This window comes from Vulpes lagopus, chromosome 11 (assembly GCF_018345385.1).
Source record: "Vulpes lagopus strain Blue_001 chromosome 11, ASM1834538v1, whole genome shotgun sequence".
Lineage (NCBI taxonomy): Eukaryota > Metazoa > Chordata > Mammalia > Carnivora > Canidae > Vulpes > Vulpes lagopus.
Window position 1 is genome coordinate 93174318 of NC_054834.1, and position 27857 is coordinate 93202174.

Sequence of the window (27857 nt, forward strand, 5' to 3'; positions counted from 1 at the left end):
ACATATTGTTCCAGAAACGTATCAGAAAAACTGATAGGAAGGAAAAGAGCAGGCTGGCTTGGCTCCTTCGACTGCACATCAAATTTTTTTATCATCCGATTGAAAGTTTTCTTGTGCTTATAAAATCCTAGAAAGGATTCTTTCAAGTGTGCAAGTGATTTGGCTCACCAAATGGGCGCCTTTCTTTTTAACAGCAACATTGACGTACATCTACTTGACTAAATGAAGATTCCCCTGGCTCATTTGTTGAAGTGAGAAGGGGGCAGAAAGATGACAATTAGAGGGAACGGTAAGAGATATTTTACAAATTATTGAGATATGAGAATTCTTACCTTGCTTTTTATGAAAAAGAAATGCACCATAAAATCAAAGTACTCAATTTATACCTCAGGATTTCCGATTTACTAGAGCCATAGGGTTTTCATTTTAAATATGTAGGAGGTCTTCATGACAAGGTGCATTGCTTAACACAGACTTATCCTTTCCATGGTTTTCATGCACTATTCACCCAGTAACACTTTAGAGTCACATTAGTGTCAACTCCTAAATGAGCATCACAGGTGAGACACGTGCTTATGTCCTACTCTCAGAATGTTGGAGGCTCTGAATTCTTAATGCAAGGACATCAACCTATAGACAAATGGCTGATCGGTGGGTAAAGCTGCTTTACAGGATACCCATACACTATGGTAGCCTACTACCAGAATGGCTAGAATTACCTTTCAGAGAATCTGTGACAATTTTTTTCACCCAGGAAGCTATTTTTTGTTTGTTTTTCATAAAGCTTTTTATTTTGAGGTAAGTGTAGATTCTCATGCGCTGGTGAGGAATAATATAGAAACATATACACCCTCTGGTATTTAAAACAAGGACAATATCACAACAAGGATATTGACATTAATATAATCAAGACCAGAATGTTCTCATCACCCCAGTGATTCTTCAAGTCACCCTTTTACATCTCCACATGCTTCCATCCAGCCTGCACTCCCCCATTAATCCCTGGCTACCATCCATCTGTTCTCTGTTGCTACAGTTTTATCATTCGAAGAATATTATGTAAGTGGAATCACACAGTATGTAACCTTTTGGTGTTGGTGGCTTTTTTTTTTCCCACTCAGCATATTTCTTTAAAATTCCATAAATTATTTGTTCCTCTTTATTGTTAAGTATTATTCCGTGGTATACATGTATCATGGCTTATTTCACCATTCACCCATTGAAGGATAGTCTGAGTTGTTTCCAGTTTTTGTCTGTTACAGACAAAGCTTCTATAACCTTTGTGTATAGGTTTTTATGTGAACATAGGTTTTCATTTCTCTGGAATAAATCCCCAAGAGTAGGATTTCTGGATTGTAAACACTTGTATGTTTGATTTATTTTTATTTTTATTTTTATTTTATTATTATTATTATTTTTTTAATTTCCAAACTATTTTCCATAGTGGCTGCACCATTTTACATTCCTACCAGAAAAGTATAAGTGATCCAGTCTTACTGTATCCTCACCAGCTCTGGTGTTATCACAATTTTTATGTTAGTCATTCTGATATATTTGTACTGATATCTCATCTTGATTTTAATTTGCATTCCCTAACCGCTAATGTTGCTGAATATCTTTTCATGTGCACATTTGCCATCTTTATATCCTTAGTGAAATGTCTGTTAGTGTGTTTTTCCCTATTTGAACTGGTGTTTTTCTAGCCATTGAGTTTGGAGAGTTCTTTATATTTTCGAGATCCTAGTCCTTTGTTAGACATATAATTTGCAAATATGATCTCCCAGTCTGTACCTTTTCTTTTCTTCCTCTTCAGGATCTTTTGCAGAGCAAACATTTTTCATTCTGATAAAGTCTAATTCATCAATTTTTCTTTTTATGAATTGTACCTTTAGTGTCAGGTCTAAGAGCTCTTTGTCTAGCCTTCGACATGAAAATGGTCACCCACATATCTTTCTAAAACTTTACAGGTTACTTTTTACATTTGAGTCCACAATCCACTTGGAGCTATTTTTTGTATGGGTTCATTTTTCTGCCTATGGATATCCAACTAGTCATTCAACTATTTGATAAAAAGTTTATATTTTCTCCATTGAATTTCTTTTCCACCTTTGTCAATGATCAATTGGATGTCAATAATCAATTTGCATGGGTTTATGTTTGAATTCTCTGTTCTGTTCCTCTGTCAATACTACACAACTTTGATCGCTATAGCTATATAATATGTCTTGAAATCGGGAAGACTGTTTCCTCACATTTTATTCCTCTTTTTCAAAGTTGCTTTAGATATTCTAGTTCTTTTGCCTTTTCATATAAACTTTAGAGTGATCTTGTCTATATCCACAAAAATGTCTGGCTGAGATTTTGATAGGAATTTTTTTAAAGTTACAAATTAGTTTGGAGGAACTGACATCTTTACTATATGAATTTTCCAATTCATTAGCAAGGTATGTCTCTCCATCTATTTTGGTCTCTGATTTCTTTCATCAGCGTTTTTCACTTTTCAGCATATAAATCCTGTACATGTTTGATTAGATTGACACCTAAATAAATTTTTTGAGCAATTGTTAATGATATTATTTTTATTTTATTTTTTGACATTATATTTTTAATATTGGTGCTCACATGTTCATTGCTAGTATGTAGAAATACCACTAAACTTTGTATATTTATCTGGTATTTTATGACATTGCTAAACTCATTCATTGATTCTAGGATATTTTTGTAGATTCTTTGGGATTTTCTATGTTGACAATAATATCTCCAAAATAAACAGGTATATTTCTTCCTTTTAGATCTGCATTTTTTCATTTAAATTTTTTTGATTGTAGTAAAAAACACATAACATAAAATTTACCAACTTAACCCTTTTTAAGTGTACAGTTCAGTAGTGCTAAGTATTAAATCAGTATTCTTTTTCTTCCTTATTGTATAGGCTAGAACATTGAGTACTGTGTTGAATAATAGAAGTGAACACATATATCCTTGCCTTGTTTCCAGTCTTAGGGGGAAGTATTCAATTTTCTACTTTTAAGTATAACGTTAGCCATAGGACTTTTTTGTAGATTTTTTTTTAAGTTAAAGAATTTCTTTTCTGTTCCTAGTTTTCTGAGAGTTTTTATTATGGATGGATGTTGAAATTTTAAATGCTTTTTTGACATCGATGGAGGATTTCTTTTTTTACATCACGTGGATTTCTATATTTGCCTGATAACATGGTGGATTACATTGACTGTTTTTCTAATACTGAATCATGTATGCTTCTCTAGAATACAATCTACTTGGTCATGGTGTGTAATTCTTTGTTATATATTGCTAAAATTGTATTTGCCAGTATTTTGTTAATACTTTGCATCTGTATTCATAAGGGACATTTATCTGTGATTTTCTTTTTTGTAATATATTTGTATAGTCTGGGTATCACAGTAATATCAGCTTCCTAAAATGAATTGGGAAGTGGTTCCTTCTATACTCTAGAAAATATTATAGAAAGCTGGTGTTATTTCTTTTTAAATACTAGATAAAATTCTCCAGTAAAATCACATTGGCCTGGAGATTTATCTTTTTAGAATTTTAAAATTATAAATTCAATTTCTTAGATAGGGCTATTCAAATTATTTATATCATATTGGGTGAGTTGTGGTAGTTTATTTTTTCAAGCAATTGTTTCATTTCTCTTAAGTTGTCAAGTTTATGTGTATAGACTTGCTTATAGTAGTTCTTTGTTGTCCTCTTTTTTTTCTTGTCCTCTTGATGCTTACAAATTCTGCAGTAATATTTCATCTTTCATTCTCAATATTGGTCATTTGTGTCTTCTCCCTTTTTTCTTTATCAATTTTGATAAAGTTTTGTCAACTTCATTGATCTTTTCAAAGAACCAACTCTGCTTCACTGATTTCCTGCATTTACTTGTTTTAGGTTTATTTTATCCTCTCATGCTTTCTGGGGACTTATTTTGCTCTTTTTCTAGGCTCTTGAGTTGAGAGCTTAGATATTTAATTTGAGGTGCTTCCTCTTTTGTAATGTATGCACTCAGTGCTATAAATTTTCCTCTCGGCACTGTAGGAGCTATGTCCCATAGGTCTTTACATTTTCTGTTTTCCTTTTCATTCAGTTCAATGTTTAAAACTTTTCCCTTGTGACTTTATCTTTGACCTATAGACTATTTAGATGTGTATTGTTTGATTCCCAAAAATCTGGGGGGTTTCCATGATCTTTCTGTTACTGATTTCTCGTTTGATTCCACTGTGGTCAGAGAACGCACTCTATTATTTCAGGTATTTGATGGTTGTTGAGGTTTGTTTCGTGGCTCAAGGTATGGTCTGTCTTGGTATATGCTCTGTAGGGACTTAAAAAGAATGTGTAGTATGTGGTTGTTGAATGGAATGTTCTATAGATGTTGATTAGATCCTGTTTGTTACTGGTGTTGAGCTCTTCTATATACTTGATAATTGTATGTCTAGCTGTTCTATCGTTCAGTGAGAGATGGATTTTTAAGAGTTCTACTATAATTTTGACTTGTCTCTTTTTCCTTTCTGTTCTGTCAATTGTTGCTTCACATGTTTTACAGTTCTGTTGTTTGGTGAGTACACATTTAAGATTGCTGCGTCTTCCTGGCAGATTGACACTTTTATCATTGTATAATGTTCCTCTTTGTCCCTGTAATTTTCTTTGTTCCAAAGTCTATTTTACCTCCTATCAGTGTAGTCATTTCTGCTTTCTTTTGATTAATGCTTGAACGATACATCTTTTTCCATTCTTTTACTTTCAACTTGCCTATATTATTTTCTTTAGAGATTTTATTTATTTGTATATAAAGAGAGTGAGAGCAGGAGGAGGGGCAGAGGGAGAAGGAGAGAAGAATCTCAAGCAGACTCAGCACTGAGCACAGAACCCAATATGGGGCTTGATCTCACAACCCTGAGATCATGACCTGAGCTGAAATCAAGAGTCAAACTGAGCCAGGTCAAGTGCTCCTCAACTTGCCTATATTATTATGGTTAAAATGATTTTCTCATAAATAGCATGTAGTTCGGTGTTTTAAAATCCATTCTGCCAATTTCTGTCTTATTTGGTAATTTAAATCATTTAAATGTAATATAATTATTGGTATGTTAGGGCTCAAATGTGACATTTTATTTTTTGTTTTCAGGTTTTTCTCTCGGTTTTTATTTTTTAAATTTCCTTTCCCCTGCTTTCCTATGAGCTACTCAAACATTTTTAAAATTATAAGTTAATTTAACTTTATTTTATTTTAAAATAAATAAAGCCCAATGCAGGGCTTGAACTCACAACCTTGAGATCAAGACCTGAGCTAAGATCAAGAGTCTGATGCTTAACTGACTGAACCAGCCAGGCACCCCTTAAACATTTTTTTAGAATTCAATTTTGATTTATCTGTAGTGTTTTTGAGTGTATCTCTTTGCATAGTTTTTTAGTGGTTGCTCTAGGAATTACATTATAGGTATATCACTTATTATAGCCTGCTAGTGTTGTCATTTTACCAGTTTGCACAGGGTATATAAAAACACCACCTCCCTTTATATACCTTTACTCTCCCCTGTTAATAATATAGTTGTCTTTAATATTTCTGAATCATACTCACCTCAGGCAATGTTACAATAGGACCATATCAGACAGTGTTAGCATTTTTGTTTCCACCATCAAACATAATTTAGAAAACTCAGGAGTAGGAAAGTCTACTACATTTACCCATGGTTTTGCTTACCATGTTATTCCTTCTAAATGTCCAAGGTTTCTTTTATTGTTTCTTTTCTGTTCAAAGAACTTCTCTTAGCCATTCTTTTAGGTGAGTCAACTGGCAATAAATTCTCTTCATTTCCCTCATCTGAAAATGTCTTGATTTTCTCTTCTATGGGGGTGGTGATAAATGTCCTGACTCTCTGATCTTACCCAAGCAGGTAGGGAGAGAGGTTTCTCATTACAGTGGGGGTGGTTCAGGCCTCCACATATTCTTCAGTGACACCACAGGAGTTGGATGGGGAAGAGACATGGCTGGGGCTCATTGATACCTGGCAAAGATGGAAGCCTAAGTCCCAACTCAACTTTTCCTGGCATGGGTAAGAGTAAGGTTATATGTATGTTGTTTTGTTCTGTGGTGTTAGCTAAAGTAGAATAGTTGTTGCCTGAAATTCTTCTGTTAGGCTGCCTCTTTGTGGTCTATTATCTAGAGAGAGCAGAATTTTATTAGGTCCTTTGTGGGCTGTGCTCATTGGTATTTCTAGGTTGCAGTTTTTGCAACACCCAATCTAGTACATATGAGGCCTAAAGAAAACCCAAGGAACTCAACCATGTCATTATTTAGGCCCTAAGATCTCTAACCTTCTTTTATCCACTCTTTCAGACTACTAGGTAGGTTGGTTTTATATGTAATAGATTAATTAATCCAGTCAAAAGGCGGAGATTGTCAGATTGGATAAATTTTCAAAAAACACAAACTCCAATTGTAGGCTGTCTATAGGAGACACATTTTAGATTCAAAGATATGAACAAGTTGAAAGTAATGTGGAAAAAGACATGTCATGGCAAAGAGCAGCCATAACAAACCAGGAGTGGCTCTACTAATATAAAAAAAAAACTTTAAAAAATTATTACTAGAAATAAATATCATTTTGTGATGATAAAAGGCTCAACCAGAAGATTATAGCAATTTTAAATATATATGCATTTAAAAATAGCTCCCAAACACATGAAGCAAAGTGTGACAGATTCAAGAGTAGAAATAGTTCAATAATAATAGAGATTACAACTCCATACTTTCAGTATTGGATAGAACAATTAGGAATAGAGGATTTGAATAACACCATAAACCAATTAGATCTAACAGACATCTTTTGAACATTCTGTCAAATAAAAGCAGACTACATATTCCCCTCAAGTGTACCTGGAGCACCCTCCAAGATAGACAGATGCTTGGCTGTCCTAATTCATGCTACAATATGATGAACCTTGAAAACATTATGCTAAGTTAAAGAAGCCAAGGACCACATATTGTGGTATTCCATTTGTGTGAAATGTCCAGAATAGGCATATCTACAGAGCTAGAAAGTAGATCAATGGTTGTCTAGGGCTGAGAGGGATGGGGAATTGGGGAGTGATAGCTGAGGGGTATAGGATTTCTTTTTGTCATAATAAAAATATTCTAAAATTGATTGTAGTGATAGATGCACAACTGAAATACTGAAAACTATTGAGTTGTACACTTAAATTGGTAAATTTTATGGTATGTGAATCGTATCTCAATAAAGCTGTTCTAAAATAAAATAAAATAAAATAAAGCTGTATGGTTTTGCAATGTCTAACTTCAACATAGTGCTTGAATGTGTACACTAACTGTACATTGCTAAGAAAACAGACTGAAATCTAAGAAAGAGTGCAGGCTGAGTTCTACTTTGATGCACTCACATGCGGGGGAAATAAGGAATCCACCTTCTCAATGGCAGCAGTAGTCAGCCTCCATGCCCCTAATCTTTCTTGTCTCCTGGTATTCACACTGTTGTATAGTCCCTTCCCAGATTGTACCAGGGTTGGTGGTGCGACCAATAGAAAATGGCAGAAATTATGGTATGTCACTTCCACAATTAAGTCACAAGGCTCTGTGGCTTCCATTTGAATTTTTACACATTAATTGGATAAAAGAAAATAAAAAGAAGCTGCACTGTGGCATTTGGACTCTTTAGACTTCCCCTTCAGTCATCTTTCATTATTTTGCTTTATTTTTCAACTATTCTAAGCAAATAAATTTGGATAAACTAATCAGGAAGCTTGATGTTCCATAATACTTTTCAGCATTATGCACTGAGAGCAGTTTGGAAGACTTTGCTGAAAAAATTCCATCCAATGGATTACAATTGATATTGAAACCAATCAGTGAAATGAAAAAGAAAAACCCACTCCTACCATTACACATGCATGTTTATGTTGATAAGATCATAACCTTGTCCAAGACTAATAGGTGGAGAAAGTCACTTTTATCACTTTTAATGATACACTTTTCCAGGAATGAAAGTTGCAAAAAAGAGTTGAGTAATTCTGGAGGCACGTTAACTACTTACATGGTAGGAAAATGTCCACTCCCTTCTCTTTTGTCCCACCCAAATTCACTTTCACAGTGATCTTAACTACATAAAAGCTAAACAAACATCTACCTAGAGGTAAAACAGTAGTCATGTCAGGGACCGTAATAGTCCACAATTTGATGAGTGTGTAACTCATCAAAGGAGTTCCTGGTAAAGAAAAGGCTTGAGAAAGACGTGGTCTACACAACTCCAGATACCCATATGAAATTTTAGAAAGGACAAATATCCATTTACATCTTCTGTATCATATGAATTCAGCAAAAGCCAATGAGCTTCTGAAAGCCCCTGTTTGCTTTTCATTTTCTGTTCACCTCAAGTATACGACCCAGTAAGAATAAATAAAGTGTAATGGGTAGCCACAGTAAACTCTTTTCTATGGGATGTTAGTAATGCAGAAGTTAATAGTAGATTCATTCTTTAAATCACTTAATAAATATTTTTGAGCATGTGATACCACAGATATGTCTCAAATTTTGGTCCTCTAACATTTATTTCCAAACTTCAAGGTATAACAGGATATATTTTCAGGAATTTTCCCTAGAAAATTTTCCTTCTTGAATGTTATTAATGATTTGGGTCAATTTACATCATATATGAATCTGAATGCATTTTTTTTTCAAAGGGGGAAGTAATTAACATTACATTTTGTAGTCAAAGTATTCTGTAAAAAGCATTTCACTTTTGTCCTCCAAGATAAATGAAAGACTTAAAAGACTGTCGTGGACAACAGTAACTCTTCTATACCAACTATTCTGAATCTTACTTCCACATTTAGAAAAGAAACATATATATTTAGACATTAGAAAATTTATTTCTAATGAGTGGGCTTATTATTTTTTTAAGATTTTATTTATTTATTAATGAGAGACAGAGAGAGAGAGAGGCAGAAGGAGAAGCAGGCTCCATGCAGGGAGCCCAATGTAGGACTCAATCCTGGGTCTCTAGGATCATGCCCTGGGCTGAAGGCAGCACTAAACTGTTGCGCCACCCAGGCTGCCCAGCTTATTATTTTTTAAAGGGTAATTCTGCACATTGTATGTTGTCCTGTATTTTTCTGTCAAGTACTACCTAGCTGTATCTATATGTTTATTTGAATGTCTTTGATCTAATGATGATTACATCGACTAGACCTAAACACCATGAAGATAAGGACCATGACTCAAGATAACCACTGATTCTTAAGACTTACACAAGCTCCTGGTATGTAGTTGGTGTTCAAACAATTTTGGTTGAATGGATGAAAAACCCGAACAGTAGATAATATCATGGAAGAGTATCAGTGGTTGAGGAGGATTTGTTCATAATCTAAATCAAATACGTAGAAAAATTTTTAAGTGAAGTGGAAAAATATAAATTTGCCTAGGGAAGCTATTCCAAGTTCTTTCCAGCTAGAGTGTGTCCTGCCCTTGACTCTTGAACCAGAGTGTGTGGGTTCATACATGCAAATGAGCTTGTTCTGGCCCAACGCAGTGCAAGAAAGGCTACAAAGTCCATGCTGTGACAGCGAGTCAACACTGTGAATACTACAGACTCACTTATTACAAAGCTACCTATTGGACTTATCACAAAATGAGTTAATTATCAAGAGTGAGTTCTGGCTAATTCTGAATGGCTCCCTTCTCTTTATAGCACTGTACCACTCTTCCATAGAAACTCAACTACAAAGACCAGCAGCCCCCTACTCCAAGTGCTGTAGTACACCAATGAATTTCCCATTATAGAAAGAAGGCTGAAGATCAAGTGGACCATTAGCCACAACCACAGAAGTTAAGAAACAGAAAGGTGTTATGAACTAATACAAAGAAGTCTTGCATAGTAGACATGGGACATGACAAAGACTCAAGTAAAATTCATGGCTTACTTTCCTAGTATATGGTAGCGTTTGTCCTTAAGCCTATAGTCTACCAAGTGCTTAAATATGGGTGATATATTTAATGAGCAATTTCCAATTCTTTTTTTGTTAGTATTTAAAAACCTGGTAAGATAGGAAGACACTCAAGGCAGAGTATTTTGTAGAAATATGGGTTAAATTTATGTTTCTGTTCACTCTGTGTTGGATATCATTTCAGTTCAACTAATAAAATCCCATTTACACATTTTGAATTATAATTTAATATGTGAACCACAAAAAGTAAAAAATAAGAAATAGCAGCCTACCCACACTGTGTTCCATTTGTCACATTCTGGTTAAGGGAGCTGTTGATCCAGACTATAGTGTTGTTTACACACGCTTTTCCAGGGATCTTGAGTTCTTGTAATTCAGTGTCATATGCAATAAAAACATCTGTCATCGTGCCAAAAATGAGCAGCACGCCTGGATGGGATAGTCCATGGAGAAACGCACATAAACTTCCCACAAACATCAGCCAAATGTCAGTCGTTGAAGAAAATCGAAACTTGAAAAACAAAGGATTCAGAGATCATCTATGGGTGAAAAGCAGGAGAAGTAGGACTATTTAATTTTAGTTACTAGATTCTGATAGATAGCATTCAGCACCAAATTTTATGGGAATCATCTTAATTGAACAGTAGGGCTTTCACTAATTATATCAAAATAAGTGGTATCTCAATTATCTAAAACACTAGACTCTTACATTGTTGGTTTATGTTACTTATTTCCTAGTCTCTGAATTCATTCTTCACCTCAAGAACTGGCTTCAGTTCTTTGCCACTGATTCACAACTTCAGTGAGAAGTGGCCATTGCCCTGTAGAAATACTGTGTGAAGCATTCAGCAATAGCATAAATTTTATCCCATAACTGATATCGACAAACGAGTGCCTATTAGTGCCTAGAAATGCCTCTACCTTGTGAAAGTTTGGAGAAAAGACCTAAACTATGGAATTTCTAAAGACATATAAGGATAAGTATACACCATATGATTACTATAATGATTTTCCTTACTAAAATAATTATGGGCTTAGTGATTATTTTCCAGGACACTTTTCTGATCTACCAGATAGGATTTATGTACTTTTTAATTAATTTATTAATTTATTTATGTGGGGGGGGAGAGTGGGGAGGGACACAAGGAGAGAGAGAGAGAGAGAGAGGAAGAATTTTAAGCAGTTTCATGCCCAGCATAGAGGCCAACACAGGGCTCAATCTCACTACCCTGAGATCAGGACCTGAGCTAAAATCAAGACTTGGATGCTTAACAGACTGAGACATCCAGGCGCCCCAGGATTTATGTGTTAATTACCAATATATTTCTAATTGCCATTTAGCATGTTATTACATAGGCAAAGTTTATTACTGAAAAGATATTGAAAAAGTGAACACTGTACTTAAAAACCTGCCAGTGACTGAAGATTTAACACTCCCTCCATGAGCTGAACAATTTGCGGTTGTAAAATTTATGTCAAAAATCACCACAGTTTTATTACCAATTGAAAGAAGCCAACTTGGCTGCTGTCACCTTTCCTCTCATCTTGTAACCTGAGGAGAAAAACATATGGATTTATAGACCATCCTTTCCAAAACAAAGAGAAATTCTCCTTAGGTGATGATTTTATGAGTCATCCTTTAGTAAGAAATAAAGTCCCCACTGACTGAGAAATTCTTGCCAAACCTGGAATCCTAAAAACAAGCTTTTATCGTTCAGATTTACTTCTTCCAGAGATTTCAGTATAGCTATATTTCATATTCAGCAGAGATTCAGCGAAGTTTTTCTGAGAGGTATTGAAAGAAAATAAAAAGTGCTCTCTACTCCCAGTTATACTAACATGTAACTATTGGACCCCAGGCTTGACCCTCAACCTGTTTCTACTTATATTTCCTTATAAGTTGAGGTGGTTGGATAAGCTGATTAAAGCTTCCTTTTAGCACTTAAAAATTTTACAACTACATTAAATAGTATTAATATGATGGAAAGTTTTTAAAAACTCCCATACTTCCCATAAAATCATATTTCCTTAGTATTTCTTACTCATTTCATCTCTCATAAAGTTGTATTTAACCATCTTTGACTTTTGCAACTTCAGAGATTTCTACTTCACCATTCATGGACACCCCCTGGACCTTTCTCTCAGCAGAAACTGCTCTACTCCATTGGCATTCTGGGACTGCCTATGTATCCTGTTTTGTCACGTCCTTCCTCATTATACACCTATTTGTCATCCCAGTTGAAATGTGCAGTCCCTTAAACCCTCATTACTATATAACTCTCAACACCCCATCAAGGTTGTACTTCCTTCCCCAGGCATCCCAGATCTCACACAAACCACTTGGACTACATTCTTACCATCCTCCTTAATCCTTTTCTGCCTCTATCTTTGGAAACTCAACTCTGCATCCATCCAGCTGTTTGCCCTCTCCTCCTAAAGCCAAGCTGTGGGGCCTGCTGGAGACAAACTCTTCACCCTGTGAACTCATGCCAACCCATGCCATGCCTGAGGAAGTCAGCTTCCCCTCCGGCTCAGAGTAGAATCCCAAGTCCTTGCTGAGATGTCCAAGGGCCTCCATGGTCTAGCCAACTGGCTCTCCGACCTTGTCTCCTCCTACTGCACTCCAGCTCTCAGCACCCAAGCATCTGGCCTCTTTGCTGACCTTTGTTCATATCAAATTTATTCTCACTTCTGACCATCTGCACTTGCTATTTCCTCTTGCCAGAATACTCTTTCTTCAGATACCTGCACGGCCAACCCCCTCATCTCTTTCAGATTTTCCCTCATAAGTCACCTTCTCAATGAGATCTTCCCTGGCCAAAACCTTTAAAATTTCAACTTCCTCTCCACACCTTTTCATATCTCCATTCCATGTTTGCTTTTTTCTTAGAAAGAAAGTGATAGATTATTACAAGCTACCATGCTATTTATTGTATTTATTTACGGTGCTTATTATGTCCCCCTTACTAAAATGTAAGCCCCCCAAGGACAGAGATTTTTGCCCGTTTTGTTCTTTTCTGTATCCTCAGCATTTGTAATAGTTTCTGATACCTAATAGGCACTTAATTAATATTTGTGAAATGAATGAACAAACGAGTATGGTCTCCAGCCTTAGCTCAATTTACATCACTGTACTTCATCTGTCTACAGATTGTTCCATTTCTCTCCATAGCTTTCTCAAACTTCATCATGATCTTCTTATTCTACATTACCACATCTATCAGAAGATAAAATCATCTCTAAAAACTGAAAAATTCACTCAAACTTCCTGTGCATTCTCTCCTTGCCATTCATCTACATCTATGCTCATTTTCATCTTTTTTTCTACCCAGTGAGAAAAGTGTGATTCTTCTAGATCCAGGCTGTCCCTAGCACTCCTAGTCTGACACTAATGTTACCATATCCAACACTCCTCTCTACTGCGAATTACTTAAAATTTCCTTAATAACTTCAACCTCTGCCTTTCCACCACCTCTTTTGCAGAAACTTGCCTGGTGCCTGCCTTGTGTCTTCTAAATTAAATTCAATCTAATCCTACTCTTATACCAATGTATGATTAACTGACATTTTTTATATGAGAATGTAAACTCTTAAACTAAAGAGAAATATCTAATAATTAAATTTCAGGTTTCTATTATTTGCCTGTGGGAAGAATTTGAGGTTTAGGGATCTCCCCTGTGCTCATGAAATCATACTCATTCAACTTTTCCTTTGTCCATTTAGGTTTGAAATTCTATGGTGTTGCTGGATACATAGGGGAGATGTGGACCTAATCCAGAGGGGTATTCTAAAAGGTTTTTGAAAACAAATTACAGCAGTGTTTTAAAGAGAAAAGAAATGGATTACCTATGCCATTTTATAGGAAGTACAATATGCATGAAAATATTATGTCTGTTTTGTGCCTTTAAAAGGAGTATTAGGAAGTTATTCTAGAAAAGGTGATGTATTGTTGAAATAGTCACTTACCTTGAATTCTTGTCATTGTTATCTGTCAGGATAAAAACAATGCACAAAGCAGTTAATAATAATGACACAACGACATAGTCATTAACAATTTTGCTCTGGAAAAACATTCCCATAAATTAGCTTTATTCATGGAACATTGCAAAACGACTATTCGCCTTTTTCTCCTTTTTTTTTTTTACTTCATTCTTTCTCTCTCTCTCTTTCTCTGTCTCCTTAATATTACACAAGAAGATACCCTGTCAGGTTCAGGACTGCTGGCTTGACTACATTTTTCGACATTTCTACAAGTTATGAGATATTTGTATTTTCTGAATGTCCACTGGAGACCAACATTTTTAAATTAGCTAAAGAAAATCTAATTTTTGAACTACCAAGTAAAATGAATATTTACTGTTTGGTTCCTTGGAAACATCAGAATTTATCTATTTAAAATTGAGACCACAAATTAACTAAACAAGAAGATGATGTTGACACTCCCATGCCAGGAGAAATCACAGTATTGAGCTGGATGTGATTTTCTCCAGGCTAGCAAATGAAGGGTAGGAAGTGAAAGTGAGGATGCAAGGTCATTGAGTATAGGGAAACAACAGGGAAAGGAATTCAGGGTGCTAATGTCAACCATCACCATGGGACAGCACATCCTGATTCTCTGACATTTTAATTATGTACTTTAAGTAAGAGTAAAGAGGCATTATAGAATAGATAGAGATAACATCTTGGGTTTGGGAATCAGAACTGGATTAGGATAATGGATCCATTAATTATTGTTCCTGTAATCTTTGCCAAGTTTAAATATATATATATATATACACACATACACACACACATATATATATATGTATAAAGAGTGAGAGAGAAAGAGACAGTTAAGTCTCATTTTCTTCTTCTGTAAGTTGTAAAATCATAGGATTTAAAAAATAATAATGATAATTTAGGGGTACCTGGGCAGCTCAGTCGGTTAGGTGACTGACTCTCAGTTTCAGTTCAGGTCATGATGTCAGGGATCATGAGATTAAGACCCCTCCTCAGTATGGCTCCCCCTCAGCGGGGAGTCTGCTTCCCCTATGGTTTCTCTCTGCCCCTCCCCCTGCTCAGGCTCTCTCTCTCTCTCTCTCTCTCAAATAAGTAAATAAGTCTTTAAAAATAATAATAATTGCTTGGAATCACTTGTGCTCACTAGATGTTAAGTAGTAATGCTATGGGTCCTCTTTCCCATCATCTCATTCTGGCCAGCAGTCTCGGTAGTTTCTCACAGTATAATCACTACTGTAATCAATTATAATGATAGATGAATAAAGGCAATAATAATAACCAATGCTGGAACAACACTACTTTACTGGGAAAGAGATATTTATAGATAACATACTTTCATTCACCCACTCTTTGTGGGGTTTTTTCTCAGGATCAAAATTTATTGTACAAACTATCACATGATGAGTTGACATTAGCTTCTCCAGGCATGGGAACTTAACAGGTGAGGTACAGTTTAAATTCCACTTATGTGGCTTTCACAGTTGGTGCTTTTGTAGACCTTAACTTGAAGTATAAGATCATCAAAGCAATGCCTTCATATGTGGTCAGTACCCAATTCATTCTACCTGTGAGAGTGTAAGAGTTGAAATGTTTTTTAATATCAGTGAAATGGATTTGGGCATCCATTTCTGGACTTGTCATGATTTTAATCTTGCAAAAGATACCAATTCCACTGGTTATATCCTTCAATGTACAGTTCATGTGTTTTTACCTAGCATTTTCAAACATTCCATTATATGGATTCTGGAGAGAACCACCCATTTGTGGGTGAGAAGTGCATCCCGTAATGGTTCTCCATATTATTGTGGCTTGACTCTGCCCTTCGAAACTTCACTAGCCTTGTCCACTTTTGCTCTAACGTCTTTTTATATAAGTGACAGTAAGAGAAAAAGGCCACTTACAGAATGTGTTTGACTCAAAACCATAATTGTCCTCTCCAAATTTCTTCACACTACGAAGAATTACTGCATCAGACATGGTAATTGCAATCTGCAGTCAATAACCCTATAAAATAAAAATAGTCATTGCAATTATTTTTCTTTAAGCAAAGTAGACAAATGAAAGAACAGTTTGGTAGAAGAAATCACTTTCACTAACAATTTTAATCTTCACTAAAAAGCAGATTTTTTAATTGATCAATAACTCCATGAAAGACTCTACTTATTGGGAATGAAAGGCAAACCACTGATTATGGCTTTCCCCTAGTTGATGAATGGATAGTTACTTTTTATTTGTTTGTTCTTTCTTTCCTTCCTTCCTTCCTTCCTTCCCTCCCTCCTTCCTTCCTTCCTTCCTTCCTTCCTTCCTTCCTTCCTCCCTTCCATGAGTAAAAATTAAAACCACTAGAACTGCACAACCAACTGATGATATTCTTGGCTTAATGTAGTGGAATGACAGTACCTAATACTGGTGGATAGACTTCAGTGCTCCTATGTAAATGCAACTCCTAGATTGAGGATATGGTGAGTCCAGTGTGGACCAGGGAAATAACTACCCATTCATTTCATAAAACAAGTGTAACCTTGGCATCAAAACAAACAAGAATGGTATAAGAAAAAATAGAAATATAATTATTTTTGAAAATAGATTAAAAATTGCTAAATATGTTAAGTGGAATTTAGCAGTTCATGAAAAAATGTAATGAGCAATGTTGATCCCAGGAATACAATGATGGTTTTATGAAAAATTCTGATCATTTTGATAGACTCAGAAAAAGTATTCAGTAAAAATCAATATCCATTACTGACTTCTAAAATCCTATAAGATTAAAGAAATCATTATCAGCAACTCCAATGAATAGATTTTGGGTAATGATCAGCAGCGAATACTAGATCCATTAGCTGAAATATTGGCAAAGATTAAATATCTAGTAGTACAAAGTATTGCAAAGATGTAGAGGGAAGACATTACGTTAAGCCATTATATCTCCTTAAGCTCCTCTTGGCTCTCACAGTTTCTCATACTTTTTTCGTTTTTGATGACCTTGACAGTTTTGAGGAGTATTGAGCAGTTATTTTGTAGAATGTCCTCTAAAATGGGACTTATCTGATATTTTTCTTAGGATTTTTCTCAGGATTAGACAGGGATTGTATATTTGGGGGAGGAAAACCACAGGGGTAAAGTATTCTTTTCATTACATCATATCAATGGTACTATCAACATAATAGTACCGATCAACATGGTTTATAAAAAATAAATTTTTAAATTTTTATTTGAATTCAATTAATTAACATAGAATGTATTATTGGTTTCAGAGGTAGAGGTCAGTGATTCATCAGTCTTATATAACAGTTCTCATTACATCATGTGCCCTCCTTAAGGTCCATCTCCCAGTTACGCCATCCCCTTACCCCTCTTCCTTCCAGTAACCCCCAGTTTGTTTCCAATGATTCAGGGTCTTTTATGGTTTGTCTCTCTCTCTGATTTTGCCTTGTTTTATTTTTTCTTCTCTTCACCTATGATCCTCTGTTTTGTTTCTTAAATTCCACATATGAGTGAGATCATACGATAACTATCTTTCACTGATTGACTTATTTCACTTAGCATAATGTCTTCTAGTTCCATCCATATCTTTGCAAATGGCAATATTTCATTTTTGATGGCTGAGTAATATATATATATGTATGTGTGTGTGTATATATATATATATATATATATATATATATATACCACATCTTATTTATCTATTCATTTGTTGATGCTCATCTGGGCTCTTTGCATAGTTTGGCTATTGGGGACATTGCTGCTATAAACCTTGGGTACAGATGCCCCTTTGGATCAGTACATTTTTATCTTTGTGGTAAATACCCAGTAGTGCAATTTCTGGGTTGTAGGGTAGCTCTATTTTCAACATTTTGAGGAACCTCCATACTGTTTTCCAGAATACCTGTACCAGCTTACCTTTCTACCAATAGTGTAAGAAGGTTCCCCATTCTCTGCATCCTCGCCAACATCTGTCATTTCCTGACTTGTTAATTTTAGCCTTCTGACCTGTGTCAGGTGGTTTTTATTTCTTTTCCCCTGATGCTGAGTGATGTTGAACATTTTTTCATGTGTCTGTTGGCCATTTGTACGTTGTCTTTGGAGAAATGTCTGTCTTCTCTGCCTATTTCTTGACTAAGATTATTTGTTCCTCGGGTGTTGAGCTTGATAAATTCTTTGTATATCTTGGATACTAGCCCTGTATCTGATGTGTCATTTGTAAATATCTTCTTTGATTATCTTTTGGTTTTGTCGACTGTTTCCTTTGCTGTGCAAAAGCTTTTTATCTTGATGAAGTCAAGATAGTTCATTTTTGCCTTTGGAGATATGTCTAGTAAGAAATTGCTGTGGCTGAGGTCAAAGAAGTCGCTGCCTGTGTTCTCCACTAGGATTTTGATGGATTCCTGTCTCACATATAGGTTTTTCATTCTTTTTGAGTCTATTTTTGTGTATGGGGTGAGGAAATGGTCCAGTTTTATTCTTCTGCATGTGGTTGTCCAATTTACCCAAGAGCATTTGTTGAAGAGACTGTCTTTTTTCCATTATATATTCTTTCCTGCTTTACTAAAGATGAGTTGACTATAGAGTTGAGGGTCCATTTCTGGTTTCTCTATTCTATTCCATTTATCTCTGTTTTTGTGCCAGTACCATACTGTCTTGATGATTACAGCTTTGTAATAGAGCTTGAAATTTGGAATTGTAGTGCCACCAGTTTTGGTTTTCTTTTTTATTTTTTTAAAGATTTTATTTATTTATTCATGAGAGAGAGAGAGAGAGAGAGGCAGAGACACAGGTAGAGGGAGAAGCAGGCTCCATGCAGGGAGCCCGATGTGGAACTCGATCCTGGGTCACCAGGATCATGCCCTGGACTGAAGGCACCGCTGAGCCACCCGGGCTGCCCAGTTGATAGCATTTTGATAAAGAGTGCATTGAATGTATAGATTGCTCTAGGTAGCATAGACATATTAACAGTATTTGTTCTTCCAATCCATGAGCATGCAACATTGTTCATTTCTTTAAGTCTTCCTCAATTTCTTTTATGAGTGTTCTATAGTTTTCTGAGTACAGATCCTTTACCTCTTTTGTTAGGTTTATTCCTAGGTGAAGTACCCTCATTACATCATATCAAAAGTACTACTGACATAATAGTACCAACCAACATGATTTATAAAAATAAATTTTAAAAAATAAATTCAATATTAAGAAGTAGAGTGAGAAACATTATTTTATTAATCAATTTAGGAGGTCAGTAAAATAAAAAAATCTACATGAACTAGATTCAAACTTACTTTATTCAACAACAGTTTATTACTATAGCAGTATTACACCCAGAGAATGCAATGCTCACAGGTTATATCATTTTTGAAATTTTAACCAAAAACTTATTTTTTAAAAGGCAAAGAAAGAAATTCTTTGATCATGATAAAATAAGAAAACTTCAATGATAGTTGTAATATTACATCTCCTCATTTTAAAATAAGACTTTTTTAAAAAAAATCAATGTTCAATGATTTTTTTCCTGGCTTAGCTCTTCATTTAAAAAGGTTTCTTTTCACTGGCATGCAAATATTTGGCAGCACTTAGAGGCTAGTGGTGTCGTGTCTTGTCCATGAACTTCAGTCTTACAGATCCTATGGCTTCACTCCATGTTATTGGATACATTTTTTAACCTCTCTCCAGGCTCTGAATTCTCCTTCAGATCAGTGGTGGTGATGGTGGTACTAAGGAGGAGAATGATGATCAACTAACCTACTCTCTTCATTTTCCCTCTCTGTGCCCTCTGCAATTCTATAGTTGTTTTCATATTGAGTTTGCTTACATTTTGCTTCTTTCTGAATACAGTGACTTTTGTGATCTCTACTATTAAAGAGTAACATTCTCAAACACAAAAATTCATGCATATCATGGATCTCCATTCCCGTAGCATTGACACTGCCTTCATCCAATGACCACCAGGAACACAACTATAGTCGAACAGTCTGGATTCATTACTTATTGCAGTGAGGGGGAACACACGGTAGGAACCATGGGATGTCTCAGTAAAAGAGTGTTAGAAAGAACCTATTATAGGACTTGGGCTTCAGTTAGGTTATTGGAAGAGGATCCAAGAAAATGGGGGTTTGCTTCAGATTGGATGCTGCCAGAAAGCCAGAGCAATTTTCATGACTGGGTACAGAAACAATCACTCATAGCAAGAGAGAGGGATGAGGATGAGAGAGGATGTTTGGTATTTTGTGGGTTGCACAATGACCTTGTTTTTATCTGTGTTTGGGCAAAATTATGGACTGGCTTTACTTTGCTTCATTTTTAACCTGATTCATAGTGAATTTGTCTGAGGTTGGTTGGATAGTTATTTTTTCGTATCAATTTGAGGGAACTAAGGGATGCCCACATAGCTGTAAAGAATTATTTCTGGGTATGTCTGTAATGTGTTTCCAGAAGAGATTAGCATTTGAATCTGTAGAAGACTGCCCTGATCACTGCAGATGGGCATTATTCATTCAATCCCCTGAAGGCCTGACTAAAACAAAAAGGCAGAGAAGTTGATGGCAGAGAAACTAAAAGACATTTTTCTAAAGAAGACATCCAAATGGCCAATAGATACATGAAAAGATGCTCAACATCACCCATCATCAGGAAAATGCATATCAAAACCATAATAACATATCACCTCACATCTGTTAGAATGACTATCATCAAGAAGACATTAAATAACCAGTGTTGGTAACGATTTTGAGAAAAGGGAACCCTCATGCCCTGTTGATGGGAAAATAAACTGGTTTAGTCACCATGGAAATCAGTATGGAGGTTCCTTAAAAAATTAAAAATACAGGGGCACATGGGTGGCTCAGATGGTTAAGCATCTGCCTTTGTTTTTTTGTTTTTTGTTTTGTTTTGTTTTGTTTTAAGCATCTGCCTTTGTCTCAGGTCCTGATCTTGGGTTCTGGGATGGAGCCCCGTATGGGGATTCCCACTCCTGCTCACTGAGGAGTCTGCTTCTCTGTCTCCCTCTGGCCCTCCTCCGCTCATGTGCACCCTCGTGAGCGTGCTTTCTCTTTCAAAAAAAGAAATAAAAAATACAGCTATCATATGATCCAGCAATCCCACTTCTGAGTATATACCCAAAGGAAATTAAAATAGGTTATTGAAGAGATACCTGCACTCCTGTGTTTACTGTAGCATTATTCAATATAGCCAAGATACAGAGACAACCCTAAGTGCCCATCAATGGATGAATAGATTAAAAGAGATGTGGTATATACATATGTATATATGCACACACGTATATAGCATATATAAAAAAACTTTGTATGTACATATGTACACACACATACATATACACACACATACATATAATGAAATATTATTCAGCCATAAAAAAGAAGGAAATCCTGCCACTTGTGACAACATGGATGGACCTTGAGGGCATTATGTTTAATGAGATAAGCCAGACAGAGAAAGAAAAATATTGTATGATTTTGTCTATCTGTGAAATCTAAAAAAGCTGAACTTGTAGAAACAGAGACTAGAATGGTGGTTACCAGAGACTGAGGGGTGGAGGGATTGGGGAGATGTTAAAGGATACAAACTTGCAACTAGAAGATGAGAATATTCTGAAGATCTAATGCACAACATAATGATTATAGTCAACAAAGCTGTATTGTATACTTCAAAATTGCTAAGAGGCTATATCTTAAATGTTCTCATCACAAAAAAAGAAATGATAATTATGTAACATGATAGAGGTGTTAGCTAAAGCTATGGTGGTAATTCAAATTGCCATATATAAGTGTATCAAAGCAACAAGTTGTATACCTTCAACTTATACAATGTTGTATGTCAAATACTTCTGAGTAAAAAATAAATTAATTTTTTGAAGGCCAGAAGAGGATGAATTTGCTCTTCTACTTTAGCTGGGACATCCATCCTTTCCTGGCCTTGGACATCATTGCTGCTGGTTCTTGGCCCTTTGATTGGTTGCTCAGTCAGAAATTGAAGCTAGTTGCCTTATCTCTGCCCAGGTCAGAAATGGCAGTGATGAATTCTGAAGGCCATTGTGTTGAAAAAGTTGATGACTTGCATGCATCCACAAAGGCAGTGGCAATTTTATAATGCTAAGTCTGGGAAAGTGCAATGAGATACCAAAATTTCTATGACAAATAAACAAAAGCCTTGCTTGTGATATTTTTCCAGGAAAGGCAATGTTTCCAGAATCAGATGTTAGATGAATTGCCTCATATCATTATAAGCACAGAATGAAATTCTGGTATATCTGTAGACCATGTTTTCTTTACTGGTTAGTTACTTTTTAATTAAGTGAGATCCTGGGAAACATAGCAGATGCTGGAGAATATCTCTGATAGTTTCTGAAACCCTGGAAACATAGTGAGAATCTAGTTGTCAGTAATAAACAGGTTTGTTTCACAGGGTTGTGAGAGTGTGTCCCCTCACCTGGCACATTCCATGATTTAAGCATGCTCTGGTATTTTGACACATTATTTCCCCACCCTAATCAGCAGACATAATGTCATCTAATTCTACTCTCTCAGCTGTTATCTATAGTACCCTAAGCTAACAATTTTGTTCTTGAGCTTCCTAAAGTGTGTGAAGGGTTCTTGGGTATCACACATTGCAGGAACCTTTAATTAAGGTTTCCTAACAATTTACCATAACAAAGTTTCACTTTAACCAACACAAAAGAAATCAGAATTGAAAATAAGGTACTATGCTATCTCCTTTTCACTCTGTCTTTTCATAAATTGAATAATTTTAATCTCTAAAAAAATCTCTTTGGAAACAGATTGAGGATTTTCAAGTCTTCCCGGAGGATGGTCTTCCAATAAACCCAGGAAGTCTAGTTGAAAGTCAGAAATCAAGATTTCTAAGCACTGGCTGGCAGACTTTGGCCACCTAATTGTGGAAACCCCAAGAATTCTTAAGTGTCCACACCAGCATCACTGTCCCTCTCTACTAAAATGGCATGTGGTCTATGTGCAGACTATCTGTGCTTCTGTTTAACTATCCAGGGTTGACATTTTCTTTTCTTTGATTAAATGTGTAATCTTATCAACATAGAGGACAGTCTCCTGACCTTTCCTGGTAGACACATCTCAGATATTTCTACTTTAGAACACTAGCAACAATATTCTGGAAGACCACTGAGGGGAGGAGATCCTGGATGGATCACCTGAGAGAACTGAGGACATTGACAAATCCCAGAAAGAGGGATAAATAAGAAGTGCTATGGGGGATGGGGCGCCTGAGGTTATCAAAACTGGTCGAGATAGAGTTCTATAAACCATGTCAGGGTTAAACCAAAAATCCAATGAATACAAAATGTCAGTGCCCACCATGGGCCAATACATCAAGGCTGCTAAGTGTAACTTCAAGACAAAAGTCTGGCTATTGATGCTGCAGGAGAACGGAAAAAGAAAACAGGAAGAAAGAAGGAAGGAAGGAAGGAAGGAAGGAAGGAAGGAAGGAAGGAAGGAAGAAAGAAAGAAAGAAAGAAAGAAGAAAGAAAGAAAGAAAGAAGAAAGAAAGAAAGAAAGAAGAAAGAAAGAAAGAAAGAAAGAAAGAAAGAAAGAGAAAGAAAGAAAGAAAGAAAGAAGAAAGAAAGAAAGAAAGAAAGAAAGAAAGAAAGAAAGAAAGAAGAAAGAGAAGGAGAGGAAAGAAAGAAAAGGAAAGAAAGGAAAGAAGGAAAGGAAAAGAGGAGAGAAAAGAAACACATCAGGAAGAATAATTCTCTCAGAGGCTGGAATCCTTCCAGGCTGAAGATACAGCTATAATAGGAGCATTGGCCTACTGCCTGTTTTTGTAAATAAAGCTTTATTGGAACACCATCATGTCCATTAGTTTTAATATTGTCTTTGGCTGTTCTTGTGCTACAATGGCAGAGTTGAGTAGTTGTGACAGAGATAAACTTACATCCCCCACCACCCACCAATGCTTAAAACATTTACTTTCTAGGGCAGTCAGATGGCGCAGCGGTTTAGCGCCTGCCTTCAGCCCGGGGTGTGATCCTGGAGACCCAGAATCGAGTCCCACGTCGGGCTCCCTGCATGGAGCCTGCTTCTCCCTCTGCCTGTGTCTCTGTCTCTGTCTCTGTCTCTCTCTCTCTGTCTCTCATGAATAAATAAATAAAATTTTAAAAAATTTACTGTGTAGCTTTCTGCAGAAATGTTTGCCGATTCCTGTATTATGAGGTCAGTTCCAGACAGTTCTGGTGCCTGGGGAGAAATATTGGAGAACCTGACCTACCCAACCTAAAACTATATGGAGGGCACCAGCCCTCTAATGTGCCCTGTCCTCATGGAACTTATAGTGCGGCAGGAAATACAGGTGCTATATGAGAAAGGACAAGCGTGGTGACTGTGAGGGAAGGGGAGGCATGGGTAGCTCCACGAGCCTCAAGCGGAGGCCCTGCCCTTGTCTGAGCAACTGGAGGAGACTTTGGAGCTAGAGCATTTTCATCCTGGGATATCTCCTCATAGGAGATGAGGGTGATAAATTAGCCAAGGAAACGGGAGAGAGAACAGCTTCCCAGGCAGGGAGGAGTACATGAAAAGGCTCAGACCCGAGACAGAGCACGTAGGTTTAGGACAGAAGAATGTCCAGTGAGCGTGAGGGAAAGTGGATGCACATCTCTGAAGGATGTGGCTGCTGGATTCCTCGGGGCTCATCTCTAACAGTGAGGACTTGGGACCTTATCCCAGTGGCAAGGAAACTAATAAAGAGTTTTAGGCAAGATAAAGATAGGATCATTTTTACACTTAAAAAAAAAAACACCAACACTCTGATAAGGCTTGGAACTTGAGAGCCCACACGCACAGGGACTAGGAAATCTGGCTGGGAAGGACAAAAATTCTTCCAGGCCAGGCAAGCAGGCACCCTCGTTTAGTAGAGCACAGACCCGACAGTTCACCTCACTCTCGGGCAGATAGACCGGAGGTGACTCAAAGAAATAGGTTTCTGTTGCCCCAGAGCCAAGCCATTGGTGCCCAGGCTCTTGTCACTTTAGGAGATGCTTCCTCTATTATATCATGTACCAGGTTTTCAGTTGTCTCTGGGGAGATTGGTTCTGCTTTCCATTTCATTTCCCCCCAGTTACTATCTTTGAAACATGTTGGCCTTGCTTTGACTGGACTCAGGAGGAAGAGGCTGAGGTTGTTCTACATCCAGGCCAAGATAATAAGGAGAATCTAAATGCACTAATGGCCATTGAGAAGCTGGAGGGACGGCGAGGAGTACTAGGCCAGGCTCAGGAGTAGAGTGGCCTTCACCCCACCCCACATCACACGGTGAATATTCTCCTTGGCTTTTCTCTTGTGAGGTTTCTCCTTTTATAAAAGTTTTCAAGGTCACCAGCACCACATACTCCCCTTCCTTGGCTTCTCAGAAAAGCAGAACTGCTCCTGGTTCCCTTGAATTTGAAAGTTACCTCCTAAGCCACAAATTCTGATTTTTTTTTTTAAAAGCTCTTTAAATGTCTTTCACGCTGACATGCAGAAATGTAGGTAGCACACTTTTGATATTATTAAACCCAGCAAATGATTTGTTTCTCCCAAGGATCATTAAAAGGAGGAAAGAAATATTAGTTTATGCTAAGAAGTAGAAAAATAGGAAAATACTGTCTTGCAGGTAAGTGGGTTATGCCTTCCAACAAAGTGGAAGATAGGATAGGATAAAAAGGAGGCCCCTTTAGCCTCGAGGACTGCAGCTGATGGACAAGGGAAAGAAATGAAATGGAAGACTGAAGAATTGCACTCAAACAAGAAAGTCTAACGTCAGCATTACTCCCAGCTTTTCTTGATCTCCACGCCCATAGTTCTCCCATCTGTGCAAAGCAACACACAACTCTGACCCTTGATTCTTGCAATGGAACCTGGGCTTTTTTTCTCCTTCTTCTTTTTTTTTTTTTTTTTCAATTTCAGTGTCTTTTAAAACCACTGAGTGAGCAGGGTTTTTTTCCTACGTGACTTCCTAACCTATTTGCAACATTCATAGCAAATATTTGTCACCATTACCCTTAGTAGAAGGACACACATGTTATTCAAGGGCCTTACAATCAAGTAGGGGGCAGGGAATGTAAACAGGAACTCCCAGGCAGGGAAACAGAGGCTCCAGAGATAATGGCAGAGGGTTACAGAGCAGAGGAGGAGGGTACCCAAGTCTACAGGGGTGAGGGATGTGTGGGGTTGAGGTGGGGGAGGGAGGCACACACAGAAACAACTTCTATTAAACAAAAACTTGTAAATAAGTTAACACCTCACAAGTATAATAACCATTGTTGGATCCCAATATTAAGAATTTTGTGTACAGCCCATGTCATTTCTAATATGTCTAGCAAGCTATTCTTCTCTCAAAACACTTGGAAATACCACACTCTATTCCCAGTCTTCAGTGTGAATGATATTTGACTGATACGTTCAAATCAGCAGCAGCATTTCTACTAGCTAGGGAAACCTACAAGAGGGAAATTAAGATTCTAGAAACCAACTCCCCACCCCCCAGCCAGACATGCAGAGCCCATATTCTTTAGTATCTAAATTATTGAAAACTGGGAGAATGAGCAAATGAGCATGGTGTGGGAGAAAAGATCAAGTCGGCATAGTCCTATATTAAGCCAGCACCAGCTTTTGGGACAGGAATTTGTTTTCTGTGCAAACAGAATTGTGCTTTCATACAACCAAGATTTAAACACTCACTAGTATTTTTATTTTGGGCAGATTATTCAATCCATTCACCCATTTGCACCACACACCCCATATACCACCCCCACTCGCACATTCTCGAGAGAATTGATGCATAAAGTAGTATTGCTATAAATGAGACAGTGACCAAGAGCCATCTGTATCACCTATCACATTGTGACATCATCGACGTACTCGGCAAGTTCCTATTGAAGCATCATAGTATTGTTTATCGCATGACAAGCCTTTAGTGGATCAAAACACAACACCCCACCAAGTAGAACCTGGAGCACGTGGACTTGCAGAACGTAGTCCTCAAACTTTGTAGAGGGTAGAAGTCACTTACCTGTGAACATGAACTTGAGGCAGCCGGAGAAACGAGCCACTCCACCATGGAGAGTCAAAGGGTTTTACAACCTTTTCCCACTTCAGTTTTCATCCTTATAAAACGCTGAACAGAATTCAAGCTTTTTTGAAAACATTATCTATTTGCTGACAGGTCAATGCCCCAAAGGCCAGCCTACGCACAGTTCAGGGACATCTGAGGAAAGGTTGAACACACTGGAAACAATAACCCCAAGCCCAAAGTATGCCTGGGAAGCCGCGTGAGGGCGCCAACAGGCTTTGGAAAATGCAGATTCCCTTGAAAGAAGACACAGACCCTGGCGTCCCTTCCTCCCCCAGCCTGCGAGAGTGTTGATCCTGGCCACGTCCAGCTCTTCTTTCCATAGACTTAGTCTTAGGAAGTTACTTTAAAACATAACAAGACCAAAAGCAAAAAAAAAAAACCTCAAAACTTTTCCCGTTGATTTGAAAGACTACTTTTGGGAAATCCTTACATTGCAGGCCCCCGGTGTTCCTGCCCCAGGCCCAGGGTTGCATGGAGATAGATAACTTGGAACAACACCTGAAACAGCCTTTTGCTCAAAACTGAATACTCACCTGACCCTTGCACTCTGGCCTCCACAGTCAATGACCTCAGGCTCTGCCCACCAGAGGAAGCCTTGTGTAAGGAGAGAGAAATGATTTTTTAAAAGGCTTAAATGAACAGAAATCCAAGTGAAATAAACACATATAGCTTCTCCAGTGGCTTTCTGCTCTCCATTATCTGTTCCTCTCCCTTGTTAATTCTTCTATTTTCTCAAATGCACTTATTTTTTTAATCTCTCCCTGGCTGAGCTGACCTCTTCCTAAGGGCACCTC

The 27857-nt window shown here is 37.0% G+C and overlaps 2 protein-coding genes across 4 annotated transcripts in view; both read right to left on the reverse strand.

Moving 5' to 3' along the window:
* ABCB11 (ATP binding cassette subfamily B member 11) overlaps nt 1-27228 on the reverse strand; it is a 91430-nt gene extending 64202 nt beyond the window's left edge. For 2 of the 3 annotated variants that reach the window (XM_041722110.1, XM_041722111.1), the window contains exons 1-4: nt 15882-15948; nt 13948-13969; nt 11482-11533; nt 10254-10520 (exon numbers count right to left, since the gene is read on the reverse strand). In XM_041722110.1, coding sequence (XP_041578044.1) covers nt 10254-10459 — 206 coding nt within the window. In that variant the 5' untranslated portion in view covers nt 10460-10520; nt 11482-11533; nt 13948-13969; nt 15882-15948. Of the gene's footprint in view, nt 1-10253; nt 10521-11481; nt 11534-13947; nt 13970-15881; nt 15985-27000 lie in introns of those variants that run through there. The other variant, XM_041722109.1, reaches the window with a different exon arrangement.
* Nucleotides 15130-15830, reverse strand: LOC121471386 (ATP synthase membrane subunit K, mitochondrial-like). The gene has a single exon (XM_041722112.1). The coding sequence runs from the start codon at nt 15679-15681 to the stop codon at nt 15445-15447; it is 237 nt and encodes a 78-aa protein (XP_041578046.1). The 5' UTR covers nt 15682-15830; the 3' UTR covers nt 15130-15444.
* Nucleotides 27229-27857: the final 629 nt, after the last annotated feature.

Excerpts from the sequence above, each read along its gene's own strand:
- LOC121471386 (XM_041722112.1), bottom strand. The coding sequence starts at position 15,681 with ATGAACTGTACATTGAAGGATATAACCAGTGGAATTGGTATCTTTTGC.